Source organism: Salvelinus fontinalis, chromosome 13, assembly GCF_029448725.1.
Source record: "Salvelinus fontinalis isolate EN_2023a chromosome 13, ASM2944872v1, whole genome shotgun sequence".
NCBI classification, from domain to species: Eukaryota; Metazoa; Chordata; class Actinopteri; order Salmoniformes; family Salmonidae; genus Salvelinus; species Salvelinus fontinalis.
Genome location: NC_074677.1, coordinates 13651111 through 13665539, shown reverse-complemented (window position 1 = coordinate 13665539; position 14429 = coordinate 13651111). Strand labels below are relative to the sequence as shown.

General features: G+C 42.3%; 1 protein-coding gene and 1 pseudogene across 1 annotated transcript in view; one reads left to right on the top strand and one right to left on the bottom strand.

The window, feature by feature from the left end:
* The window catches only part of LOC129868134 (double C2-like domain-containing protein beta), a 184437-nt gene extending 172703 nt beyond the window's left edge, over positions 1–11734 (top strand). The window contains exons 6-9 of the mRNA XM_055941804.1: positions 590–747; positions 4954–5035; positions 7443–7539; positions 8293–11734. Coding sequence (XP_055797779.1) covers positions 590–747; positions 4954–5035; positions 7443–7539; positions 8293–8429 — 474 coding nt within the window. The 3' untranslated portion in view covers positions 8430–11734. The remainder of the gene's footprint in view (positions 1–589; positions 748–4953; positions 5036–7442; positions 7540–8292) is intronic.
* Positions 11596–14417, bottom strand: LOC129868136 (cadherin-12-like; annotated as a pseudogene).
* Between the last annotated feature and the right edge of the window lie 12 nt (positions 14418–14429).

Genomic DNA, 14429 nt, shown 5'->3' with positions numbered 1-14429 from the left:
TTAGGTTTGGAATGTAATCGAGACTAATGGGCACATGTTATTAAAGTAACTGCGAAGTGTTGCGCTGTGGCTGTGCAGTCACTTGTGCCAAGTATGGACTTGGAGTGTCTTGCATGGAGATTGATTATAGGTGTAGTCTAAGAAGCACACAGCAATACTCACTTTGCAAAATCAAACTCCAAATCAAGTCACAACATTTGATTAGATTCCGAAACTGATCCATGACATTTGCATTTGTGAGGAAAAGCCCATCTAAAAAGCCCTTACTCAAAACTTGGCCATCAATCCTAACTGTTGGAGTTACTATGTACATCCCACTCAGTCTCTTCCTCCAGTCTCCTCATGTAATGGGTTGTGGAAGTGAATATTAACTATTGTAACTTCTAAACTGTTGATCCAACTGTTGGACTTCAAGAAGATCCACTTTGCATCAAAATGTTCTGAATAATGATGGTGGTATAGGATAGAGTATGTAATGTGACGTGTGTAAGACTATGTAGCTATCGAGCATGACACCTCCACTATCTACTCACTATGCTTATTACCTTTGACCCCTGACCCCTGTGTGTCCCCAATCCTTACCCCGCAGATCGACAAAACAGATGACAAGTCCCTGGAGGAGCGAGGGCGTATCATGATCTCCCTCAAGTATAGTTCCCAGAAGTCTGGCCTGATGGTGGGCATCGTCCGCTGTGCCCACCTCGCCGCCATGGACGCCAACGGCTTCTCAGATCCCTACGTCAAAACGTGAGTTTGTCACACATTCTCAAGATAGCACACGTCCCCAAACACACGCACTCCAGACCTCTAGTGGTACTGGATTGATGTTTGCTCATCATCCCTTAGGTCTGTCTGTATGGAATCAAGCTCTGGTTTATCACTTTTTCTCAGTTTTTATTAGGGGAACAAAAGTTCCCTCCATTTGGAAATGTTGTCTGATACAGTACTAGACCAATACATTTGATCCTAGTGTTGAAAAACATGATACATCTCTACATCGCCTATCAGCCAATACCTCTTTTGAATATATGCAAAAATTCACTCACGAGGAAAATGATAACATCATTTACTTTTAGCCAAAGGATCTCGCTAAGCCTAGGGCTGGCAATCATTGCTATCAGACTAAAGCAAGATCCAAATTCACCACGGTGTATAAAGTCCCAGGAACAAAACAGCTAGCAGCAGTGCTAACATTGCTAACATTTCAACATTGAATCTCCTGTGATTACTCCCCAACATGAAAGAGATGTACTACGCAAGAGGCCATCCTGAGGGTGGCAATTATGAAGGGGTGTTATTTTAATCACACCTGAACATTACTGTACTTCTTTCATCTCGCTGAATGGTGGAAGTGCAATACATTACACTGGCAAAAACTCCACAAAAACAACCCACAGGGCACATTCAACGTCTATTCCACATTGGTTCAATGTAATTTCATTGAAATGACATGGAAACAGCGTTGATTCAACCAGTGTGTGCCAAGTGGGAAAGGAGGAAGACTCATCGAGAGAGGACAGCAATTCCAACCAGCGATGGAGAACCACTCCCCAAATCCTGAAAGACTCGCAGCCCAGATAATAGATTTACAGACTCTCTTTTATGAGGGCTTGAAGGAGGGTTGCATCCCAAATGTCTCCCTATTACACAACATAGGGAATAGGGTGCTATTTTAGATGCAGCGGAGGAGTATGCTCTGTTAAATAGAGAACAGCTGCAATGATTTTCCTGTCCTCCGACACCCAATGTCTATGTCATGGCTGTCTGGCTTCAGAAGGCTGCCGGACACTGAGTCGCTGCAACCCACTGTTGATGATAAGCTGGGCTTTTGTACTGGGCCAGTAGCTCTTTTGCACACACAGACACACACACACACACACACACACCAGTTGACAGGGCAGTGGTCCCTTTGAGAGTTACACGTGGTCAAAGGAAACGTTTGATTGACAGGCTGGGTGAATGACAAGCGCACCCAGCATTTAACATTGCACATTGGTGAGAATAGAGACTCATAAATGCTTTAATATATTCTGTGTTAAAGGGGTTTGGGCACTTTATTGGTTCTCTCAAAGGCCTTCTACATTTTCAGTGTCAACTTAGATTATAGAAACCCCTGTATCCCCTCTGACTCATTCTTTTGTCTTCGTTGGCATGCCAAGGCTGTGCTGGCGCCTTTATTGACTATGTATGGCCCAAACAGTGTTGAGTGACTGGCTTCTCTGCAGGATTATTTTTTTTCAAATGGGCTCGACATCTACACACAATTAAAGCTTCAAACTAGCCATACTCCCCTTTGATTCTCAATTACAACGAAGTGAAAAGTTGTGCAACGGTGAAATAATTTTAATGGCTGCTCTAAATACCCTAATAATGATCAATTAAACACCCAGGAGCAATGAGATATATAGATTATTGCACAATGTGAAATATTTGTATTTCATTTTGGGGAAACTAATCCTGTTCATGGTTCCATCACTTTGATAGCCCCAAAGCAAACTCTTATAATTATCCCTGATTATTCAACTTTTTAATAGAATTATAAAGTTTTGCTCTAAAATTGTAAATTGTGTGGCCTGGCTGGTCTAGCGGTGATACTGCATGCTCCAGCACACATCAACAGTGTTAGTGTGGGTTTTAATTACACATGCTGCTTACGCCAAATCCTGACTCTGCCATCAGCATGACGCAACAGGAACCGGGATTCGTCGGACCAGGCACTGTTTTTCCACTCCTCAATTGTCCATTGTTTTTGATCACGTACCCACTGGAACTGTTCTTCTTGTTTTTAGCTGATAGGAGTGGAACCCGGTGTGGTTGTCTGCTGCAATAGACCATCCGTGACAAGGATCGACAAGTTGTGTGTTCCAAAATGGCGTTTTGTGGCCCGCCTGTTAGCTTGCAAGATTCTTGCCATTCTCTTTCGATCTCTCTCATCAACTAACCGTTTTCGCCCACAGGACTGCCGCTAACTGGATGATTTTTGTTTGTCGCACCATTCTTGGTAAACCCTAGACACTGCCATTCGTGAAAAGCCCAGGTGGGCAGCTGTTTCTGAGACAATGGATCAGGCGCGTCTGGCACCAATGATCATACCACACTCAAAGTCGCTTAGGTCACTCTTTTGTCCTTTCTAATGTTCAACCGAACAGTAACTGAATGCCTTAATGCCTGTCTGCCTGCTTTACATAGCAAGCCACGGCCACATGACTCGTTGTCTGTAGGTGCGATCCATTTTCATGAACAGTGTGGTATACCCAATAAACTGACAACTGAGTGTATATCTATATAAAATCACAGTGCAATGCACTGCAGTAATCATTTATTTGCTATACTATTACCATGAAACAAGATTATTCAAGATTAAAATGAAATACCTAAAGAGCAGCCTCCATAGGTATCCAGGAGCTTGGTCATTCATTTGTCACCTGAACATGAGCATATCCACGTACAGCACTTATAGGAATCGTAGATCGGCTAATTAATTGACTGGATTGTGGAGACCTGTGTTTTCTTGCCATGGGGCCTTGTAAATGGGATTCCCTCTGAACTTGAATGAGGTTTCTAGCAGCTAATGGAATTCCTCAGCCTGAAGAGCTAGCGGCTGCTATAGTCTGTAATAAGGTTCAGAGAAAATCTCTCTTTCCTGCCACAAGTGAGATCTGTATATTACTTTTGAAAGGGAGTAGAGGCATTCTATTTTACCCCATGTTCTTCCTCAGGCACTGTTGAGACTACTACATTTTTGACACTGTAGCCATTCTATAGGGCACAATTAGAGTTTTTAGGCCAGGATGACCTGTGTATGGGGCAAAAATTGTCCTATGTTATTTCATTAAAGCGTGAGATGTCAGCCGATATGGACTATGCAGTCGAGTTGGTTTGAGAAGAAAGCAGCTGGCTTTATAGCGAGAGCCTTACTACAGACAGAGTCAAGCACTGCAGTTCTACTGGACTCAGTGGGGAGCTCAATCAAACACCCTCGAGCTACAATTCCAGTCAAGCCCCACTACTCCACTCAGGGTTTGAATCACACATTGACTTTTGGGGATGCCCAAAATCTATTTGGAGTTCCTGACTTCGAAATATTATGCATTTTTTTACTTAAACATTTATGGAGGTGTTGATTGTTATGGGGTGCCCAGCACTACTGTAATTCTAACCATGACTGATGCTCTCCAGACTCTAACCATGACTGATGCTCTCCAGACTCTAACCATGACTGTTGCTCTCCAGACTCTAACCATGACTGTTGCTCTCCAGACTCTAACCATGACTGTTGCTCTCCAGACTCCAGACTACTTCTATTCGGGAGCATTGCGAACATTTTAAATGTATTTCTGGGGATCAGAGCTTTCAGTTGGACCTAGACTGTGTCCCAAATGGCACCCTATTCCCTATATAGTGCTCTTATGAAGTAGTGCACTATATGTAATGTGGGTTGCCATTTGGGATGCAATCCTAGTCTAGAGCCACCAACTACATGCTATTGTATGTTAATACAATATGGTAATCAACCTTTCAACCCATAGACTGTCAGTCACTGTAGCAACAGCTTGCTTAGTGCTGGCCTCAGTATGCTGCCCACCATCAGGTTAAATATAATGCCACAGCAGCCTCTGGTGGTAGAATTGGTATAACATCCAGTTTGATCAGGCTGAATTATTTAGACATTTTCTGTCTCATTCATTTTCATAAATACCTTTTCTCATTCCTTTTAATATTGAAAATGTTATGTCCAATATGATATCGCTATATTTAAGTCAGTCATTCCTGCTGGACTACTTAGAGCTCAGAGAAGCAAGACGTTTCAACATTCTGTGTCCCTGGATGGAATCTCCTGACTGCCTGTCTATTATAGTGTACAGCACACCCAAGAATCAACAGCAAACAACCGTAGACTGCAGAGAGACCTTTGCTGTCAATGAAGGTTACTGCTTTATGTCTTGTCTGCAGGTACCTGAAGCCTGACGAAAACAAAAAGTCAAAGCACAAGACTGCTGTGAAGAAGAAGACCCTCAACCCAGAGTTTAACGAGGTAAGGAAGGACTCACTCTCTCTTCCTCTCTTTTCGGTCTCTCTTTCAGGGCTGTCTTGTCTCTCTCAGACATCACAAATCCCTCCAATAATCCTTCCCATTTAAGACTTGAGACTGAGGAGGAACCAGACATTTTCAGATAAAGCTTTATCAACTTACCTGTGACACAAATTTTTCAAATTTGTCTAATCATACCTAACTTTTTTCCAGAATGATAGAACTATATGAAAATCACAACTTTAATACTGACTCATTCTACATGTACTAATCTTACCATCACATCTCTTCTTACCATCACATCTGGCACCTGTATCTCTCTGGGTGTCCTTATCACACACTAGTGTCCATTTTTTAGAATGCGTTGGATAAAGAAGATTGTAATTATTTTATTGGATTTTACCATTTATCACAGCCATTAGCATGGCAAAGTAGCAAGTAGCAACAAATCTTAGGTTCGAAAAGCCAGTTATCCGTTGATGATGTTTCAGGGCACAGAGGTGAGTTTCCATCCCCTCCAGCCAACTCAGCTATGATGCTCCGGGCCTCCTTCAGATCAGCCCTCTCTTAATTGTCATTGAGAGGCCAACTTGACTGTAGTAAAAACTTGTTTCCCCCACCTCTCCTGAGCCTGCCTCTTCTTCTCTAAATGCCACACAACCACTCTACCATTAGTCTGTTATGCTGTTCAGAGCAGTGGGCTCCGGAGAGGCCCCGCTTTCATGCTCAGACCGCTGCCAAAGAGCTAGCTTACTGTAGCACTCGACTGCAGCATCAAGTGGCTCGCATCGTAGTGTTCAGCCATATCAGAGTGAATGGCGTCCTCCCAGACCACGCAAAGCCCGTGACTTGACATTTCCAATGACATTTCCTTTAGAACCCATTTCCATCCTGTTGCTTGTTGGCCTTTCGGCTCAATATTAGGCAACCTGGGCTTCCTGTGCATTAGGAAGGCATTTTGATTCAATAAGACGAACAGATAACTTTGAGTATTGTGGGATTGATAACTAAATGGATTCTCCTCTATCAGCATGATTATGTATGGTTATAGGCAGCAGTAATTAATTGTCATTGATAACATTGTTTAATACTTTTATACACATTTATACTTTTTTAAATATCTAACTATTTGACCTCCTAAAACAGCACTTTCCTGGGTTTTCTTCAACATTCTAAAGCTCCCATTGTTGAAAACTCCCATGACTTTCAACATTCTATTCATTGTAAACAATGTGACTTTTCACGCAAATCAGCTACTTTGAACACTTTCCCAAAAAAGTACACAAAAATGTATAGTGTATGAAATCTTAGTCTACTTCTCTGCTATTCATATTGGAATAGAAATGTTGTCTACCAATCAAATTATAGCAATTGGGGAGGACATGAGAATGATTATGACACAAAGCTCACCACAACCTACTAAAAAACGAACCCGCTATAACAACCCCCACACTCACTAACCAAACTACAATATTCATGGGTTGCATATTTTGTCACAATATTGTTTTGAACATTCTCTTGAGGACTGATGCCCAAATGAATGTTCTACTCAATGCTTTGTTAATTAGCACTGGTGAAGATTTCATCAAAACTTTGCTAGCTAATGGCAACATTGCCCTTTCTCTAAAGTAAATTTGACAACATCATAATGATGGCAAAGTTTTTCCTACTTATTATTTCCCTACTTTAGCACTGTCATCTTATTTCCATGCCCCGTTAAGAGTGACTGGGTATCAGTCATCAGCCAGGCACCAATATGGGCAGCTGCAGCGTCCGTCCGTAGGACATTCATCACAGTGGCAACGACGCGACTGAGTGACGGAGGTGTAACCCGTGAATAGCTAACCCATAGCCTACCTATCTAAAACATTCACTATAAATATTACTACTGCAATGTACTGGTACTAGTACCTATGGGCTACTTACTACTACTTCCTAGTCTCCCACTGATGGCTACTATAAACTATTTATTTTTAAAAGTCCCTCCCTCTACTACAACAATTTTTCAACACTAACAAACTTCTTCCACTAGATGCACCATCATATTTCTCTCCCTAAATAACTTTTCTAATTCCTTATGAGTTAAAGTGTAGTAGTGTGATGAAATATGCGCTCTAACTGCGCCACACTGCAAAGTAATAAGGTTAATATAGTATTCTATCAAAGTAATCAGACCAGATATTTGTATATATTTTTGACGATATTTCACTGCTTCACTTAACTAAAATAAAAATAGCTGAAGCAAGTCACACAATTTTACTTAATGTAAAATTATATTTCTAGTATTTAAATAAGATTACTTTGATTATGTTTCTGGTGGAATCTTTTTGGGGAGATAACCTTGCTTTCTGTAAGAAGCTGTTTGGCATGTCAAGTTTTTACATTATTTAAATTTTATCCTGACTTGTAGGAGTTCTTCTACGAAATCAAATACGCCGATCTCAGCAAGAAGACACTGGAGGTGACCGTCTGGGATTACGACATTGGCAAGTCCAACGATTTTATAGGTAAGCACTAAGCAGGCGTTACCAAGCGTAGTGACCAAAGCGTTGTGCGCAATTGCACACTGCCCTGCCATCCACACCAGTGACACTCCTGACCAGCCTGGGCTCCCCTGCCTCTCTGCACCTGGCACCTCTGTTTACAACACCTGTTCACCCACCAGAGGCCTCCATGTGTCCTGATACCTGCCCAGGGCCACAAACCTGGTTCTAAATGACAACAATAAACAACTGAGCTCTAAAGGAGCAAGCATGAAACACTGACCCCTGGTGCGTGCCAGCCAGGCTATCAGCCTTTCAGATTGTCATGCCAACATGTGGTTGGTGGACAAGACATTGAACTTGAAGTGCACTTGAACTTGTCTGAGTGAGGGAAGTACTGTAAATTACAAGGACTCAGTGTATTTTGAAAGATTAGACGTTGAGGATTATAATACAATGCCTTCAGAAAATATTCATACCCCTTGACTTATTTCACATTTTGTTGCATTACTGTCTGAACTTAAAATATATATATTTTTAAATAATTTCATCCATCTATCTATACACAATATCCCAAAATGACAGTGAAAACATGTTTTTAGATTTTTTTAAATGAATTTATTGAAAATTAAATACAGAAATATCTCATTTATACAAGTATTCACACCCCTTTGCTATGACCCTCCAAATTGAGCTCAGGTGTATCCATTTTCTGAAGGCACTGTACATGTGTTGTGTTCTAACCCTTTTCTGCTGTTCTACTGTCCCCACTCTCAGGTGGCGTATCCCTGGGCATCAGCGCCAATGGGGAGAGGCTCAAACACTGGTTCGACTGTCTCAAAAACAAGGACAAGAAAATTGAGCGCTGGCACACGCTGACCAACGAACTTCCTGGTACAACATTCAACGACTAATGGCCCATCCCCAAACCCTACACATTTGCAAGTAAGGCACCTCCCATACTTGCTGTGGACAGGAGTTCAGCCTTGATCGACCAATTTACCAAATCACACTCCAACTTTCCCGTTTCCGGAGACATTTACCAAATCACAGCTCTTGTTTTCTGTATTTCTCTCCCAAGGTTTTGAGCTCACCCATTATCTTCTATCCCTTTCTGATAATGTGCTGTCTTTAGGGCTTATTTGATGATACTGCACCTGCAGCTGTCCACAAAAGAACGGTTTGACAGTGTTGAGAAAGAGTCTGATGTATGTCCCAACAAAACCATAAGTGCGCAACACATGGGAAACAAAAGGTTTGCTGCACAAAACTAGAGATGTGATTATATTTTAATTGTTTGCTGTCCAGAGATGCATATTCACTAGGTTTACTGGAAAATCTACTGGCAGATATGGGGAGTGTGCACTTTGTTGAAATGACAGGAGAAAAGTGTGCATTATTTACTTCGGACACTGCTCTTAAAAGCATGTAATGTTTACAAGTCTAGGACGCAGCTCCACACACCTATGCTGTTCCTCTCAAGTTCGTCTTTGCAGAGGAAAGGGGGAAAAAGACACACGTAATGTGTTTTATATAGACAGTCTACTTTCAGGTCATTGCAAATGTCTAATCCTGTGATGAAGGGTTTGGGCTAGGAGAGGGAAATGAGGAAGGGGTGAGGCATTTTTAATAAAGTAGCGCTAAGTATCTTGTTGCTTGTGTTTCAGTTGTTTTTAAAGTAGAGTAAAATGTAAGCTACCCCAATCAGTGTATCAGATGAATGTAGACTATAACCCTTCTAACCCACAGTACAGTAACTCCTCTGAGAATGTGCACCCAAGTGCTGTGTGTTATTGAACCAGTTCATACATAAAATTCAAGGTCTGATAAACATCAGAGAGTTGCATTGGATGGTATGGGAGGAAGAGAATTGAACTTCTGCAGCCCCATTCGCAAACTGTCAATGATGTTGCCTGAGCCGGAACATTGTCCATAGATCTATATTTTTAATGACGTGAAGGCTGTCATGGAACTACCGATTCATAGTTAATGTAGTGGAATGTATGAGTTGGCGCTGCTTAGTTCCAGAACCCTATTTAGTCGATGAGAAGGCAATATGGCTCAGAACACACTTCACACTTATTTGATATCAAAGCACGGTTTGATCTTTGTGTAAAATTAAGCATTTTAATTTCACCATTTTATTGTTGCCTGTTATCTAAGAAATCGCAGGGCTAAATGTATGTTTATGTGTGCGTGCACATGTTTGTACTGTATGTATGTTGGTGAATGCAACCAACAAATTGTCCTTTTAATTGTGGAATATTCAACTGGCCAATTCTTAGCCAACAGGTAATCATTGTATATGTATTGCTAGTGTTTTCCATTGTACATGTTGTTGGCGTTCAAACTTGAACTGTACTTTTAGTTTATGTATAGCAGCATACAACCAGTACATACCCGACATTACATGATTATAAGTAGTTTCATTTTGTGTTCTCATTTATTTTACCCATAGTGATATTTTTGACAGCTTTTGTCTTCCTTTAATAATCTCAAATTGTGTCCCATTTCATTCTTAAACATGCAGTGAGCTTAATTTCGAGGGTATTTTTCATTTTCATTGACCAACCCATGTGGGCTTAACGTTCCTACTTCATCTTCACAGTTTACTCGAGAGAGGGTCAAGTATTCCACCTGTCTATCTGAGCGTTAGTCTCTCTGGCCTGGTGTGGGGAGTGATTTGTGAAACACCCAACTCATTGGCTGTGCAGCAGTCAAATATCTTCCCCCTCTACTAATGAGAATCTGTTTTGGACACAAAGGTCCAACACTATCTCTTCCTCAGTCCTACAGGGGTCAGGCAGGCATGGAGGTGGTCTCTTTCTCAAATGCATATACAGTCGCAACAGCAGCCCAACCTGTGGAATTTTGTAATCTGTTTGCCTTTGTACTCAAAACTGGATATTATGACAAAAATGCATGCAGATGTTATTGGTTTGTCATGAAATGACTTTGCTTAATGTTTGATACTGCTGTTTTTTCTGTGAAAAAAAGAACACAACTGTGGATTCTACAAGAATGTCAATATTTCTTCTGGACAACGTTTTGTACCTTTGAACACTATTGCATTGACTGTCTGGGGATGTGACTGCATGTGAAGAAAATCTATGCCTCTGTTTTGTTCCTTTTTTTTAACACTCAGGCAATTGTTTGCATAGTTCTGGTGGTTCTCTGGTTTTCAAAAAATTATTAAGAAAAACAATTCAATTTTCTCCTATTTCACCTTAGTCTTGGCACGGAATGGCCGTAGGATCGTGCCTTTTCTTTTGTAACAGTGTATTTTTGCACCGCTCAAGATTAGATCAATATTAGCTTTTAATATGGAAATAATACATGGCACATTTATATTTATGTATATGCGTTAGTATCTGAACACTGTTTCACTCTTTGAATATTTCCCACCCAAATGACACAAGGCCAGAGTGTCATTCCACTGTGTGATGGTGTTGACAGTGAGGGCAGGGTGCAAGGTTGAGGTGGAAGCATGGATTTATACGTCTGTGGGTGGAAGAGGTCACAATGACAGGCAACAGGGTCTGTATTAACAAAGTGTCTCAGAGAAAGAGTGCTGATCTAGGATCAGTTTTGCCTTTTAAATTATAGTGAATTATATTATATGGACTGGGGTGACCTGATCCTAATCAGCATCCCTGGTCTTAGACGCTTTGTGAATGCGGGCCCAGATCCCGATTTCTGAACGTAGTATACAAACCACAGATAAGCCAGTATGCCAAGTTACATCTTCTACTTATATGGAGGATGTTTTAGTGTAATTTTTTACAGTAATCCGAATGTGGCAGACTGGTGATGGAAAGGCTGTGAATTTAATTAGTCTGAGCTTATTATCTTGGTCAGGTGTTTTTTGTACTGACAAAAACATCTGTGGCAAGTTGCCAAGCATGCCACAGAACATTGTGTTTTGTAAGCTGTTTTCGGCTCACTGAAGGTATTCATCTTCAAGTAACAACGATAGGGTTACCAATATTGCCCATATTCATTGAGCGTACACCATATTCATTACATTATCCAGTTATGTACATTTTTGACCCAGCAAAAAAACTACCAGAAACCAGAATATTTCTTCTTTTATCCGTTTCTTTTATTTTTTTGTAAGTATTACATTATTCCTTACATTTGTTTTTTACTCTGGCGAATGGTGTGCTATTTGTATGTTTAAAATTGAAATCCTGTTCAATAAAGTAGAGAACCAAAATAATATTGCCTCATGTTGTAATGTCATGATTCTTTACAGGGTTCTCCAAGTTCAACCCCCAGTTCTGGAGAGCTACTGGGTGTGAAGGCCTTTGCTTAGAGCAAGAAGAGCCCTGTGGCTTCAGGCTATTGGGTGTGGGAGAGTGGGAAATCTGGGGAGCCGTTGTCCAAGTAGGCTACACGTAGCGACTGTATGTGTGTGGAAAACATTTCATCACAGTTAAGGCATTTAACTTGTTTAGTATAGTCCGTTTGTAATTCCACTCAATACTTGTAGCTGTATAGTCCGTTTGTGTTGTTGGTCTTGGTTTGTTTGTGTTGTTGGTCTTAATGTTCCGGAAGGTAGCTAGCTAGCGCTCACTCACTCACGTGGCTGCTAGCACCTTCATGAAAAGAGGCATGAGGGAAGCTTTAAAATATTGCGTTTTTCTAAGTAGTGAGAACACTTGTGAGCAGGCAATGATGAAAATGTATCTTTAAACATTGTACTTTTCTTGAGTTTTGTAATTGACTTAAACAAGCAGAGAAGAAATTAGTATTTTGCTGTGAATCAATGGGGTAACCACATGTTGCTTTCCCCACAGGCAGGCGGGACTGTGACATTCTATCTAATACCGACTGGGACTCCGAAATCCTCCAACCAGGATTTCTGGGAAACAAGGAATTTATTGAAATGTCACAGAATTTTGCAACCCTACTGGTATGTCAACTTCCCTGCAAGGGAATGGACCATAGACGGATTAAACTGAAGCCTGCCCCCAAGCGGTGTGTATTTGTAATTCCACATGTGCAGCATTCGATACTGTGACAGCTGGTCTAATGCCGTGTTGACATGCTTTTTTGTTGTCATTTTCTTTTGTGTGTCAAGTTTATTTTAACCAAAAAACAAACAACCATCACAAAACTATGATAACTGAAGCGAAAGGCTTGTATTTTATTTTATTCCCATTGTCTATAAAAGTACTATAAAAGTAAAACAACTTTTGCAAATCAAGTAGTCTTTTCTGTTATTCCTGTCTTTACAAGTACTCTCAGCTCTCCTCCACTTCTGCAGTGGGAGGATTTGCTTTGTCTTTGTCTAATATCCCCGCCAAAGTTTTGAAGGACGGCCCCCACTCGCTGAGGTATCTGAAGTCCTCACCGCCGTCCACTGTCCACGACTCGATGGAGCTCAGCGACTCTGCCACTGACCCATCACCCTCGTAGGCGTATGTAGCCAGCGAGTCATACGGGGGAGCAGGGAAACCCAGGTGGTTCTCCTGGAGACGCTGGTGAATATAGTCCCTGATGATGTCAGTGCTGCCCTCTGGTAGGGGTTGACCCATTGATCTCAGTTTGAGTGGTGACATCTGACCATGACCCTGTGCCCCGGCGGAGCATGTTCTCCTTGATGGCCTTGTTATTCCTCAGCGTGACCATGTCGAAGGCGTGGATGTCCTCCTCGCCTCCCCCCTCGACGTCATAGTGGATCACCTTGTCCCGGATGTCCTCCTTGGACAACGTAAATGTTTCCCTCTTCTTCTGCCGTCTCAGGCCTACATAGAGCACCACGATCACCAGGAGTATGACCATGCACAGTAAAATGGCCATCCACTGCCGAGACCCACTGGTAGGAAGACTGCTTCTGCCGTGCAGGACAGGAGGTGACCCGTCGGTCTCACAGACACACATGCGGACAGTGAGGGTGCCAGTGCTGCTCTGGGCTGGGTAGCCACTGTCCTCCACCACCACCACAAGCACCACATAGTACTCCTGGACTCGCCTCTGAAACCCCACACGCTTGGTCACTATCCCCGCTGTGTTGTTTCCAAAGTCTCGCACAGTGAAATTCATGTTTCTGATTTCCCAGGGGGACTTGAAGAAGAACTTCTGTCCAACAGCGGGAAGATCCTTGTTCGTAGCATTGATGGTCTGAATTACCTGGCATACTTTTTCATTTTCACAAACGTGTCAAAGGGAATGGTGAGCTCCGGAGGGAACTTATTGACATCCAGCACATTGACTGTGACTGTGACCTTGTTGGATAGGATAGGGTTGTAAAAAAAGAATGGTCCACCACCCAAAGACCATCCAGCGTTGACATGCTAGTTGGAACTAGCAAAACTGACATTTCTGACTTAACTGGTTGTAGTTAACTGGTTGTAGTTATACTTGTGTTGCGTTCAACCAGTTAGCAAGTCAAACATTTATGAGATTCATAGTTCCGACTAGAACGCGAACGCACAAAAAATATTTCCGCTGCGATGCAGTGGTCTAGGGCACTGCATCGCAGTGCTAGCTGTGCCACCAGACACTCTGGGTTCGCGCCCAGGCTCTGTCGCAGCCGGCCGTAACCGGGAGGTACGTGGGGCGATGCACAATTGGCCTAGCGTCGTCCGGGTTAGGGAGGGTTTGGCCGGTAGGGATATCCTTGTCTCATCGCGCACTAGCGACTCCTGTGGCAGGCCGGGCGCAGTGCGCGCTAACCAGGTCGCCAGGTGCACGGTGTTTCCTCCGACACATTGGTGCGGCAGGCTTCCGGGTTGGATGCGCGCTGTGTTAAGAAGCAGTGCGGCTTGGTTGGATTGTGTTTCGGAGGACGCATGGCTTTCGACCGTTTGTAGCGATGAGACAAGATAGTAACTACTAACAATTGGATACCACGAAATTGGGGAGAAAAGGGGGTAAAAAAAAAGATTTAAAAAAAAGAGAGTCATAAC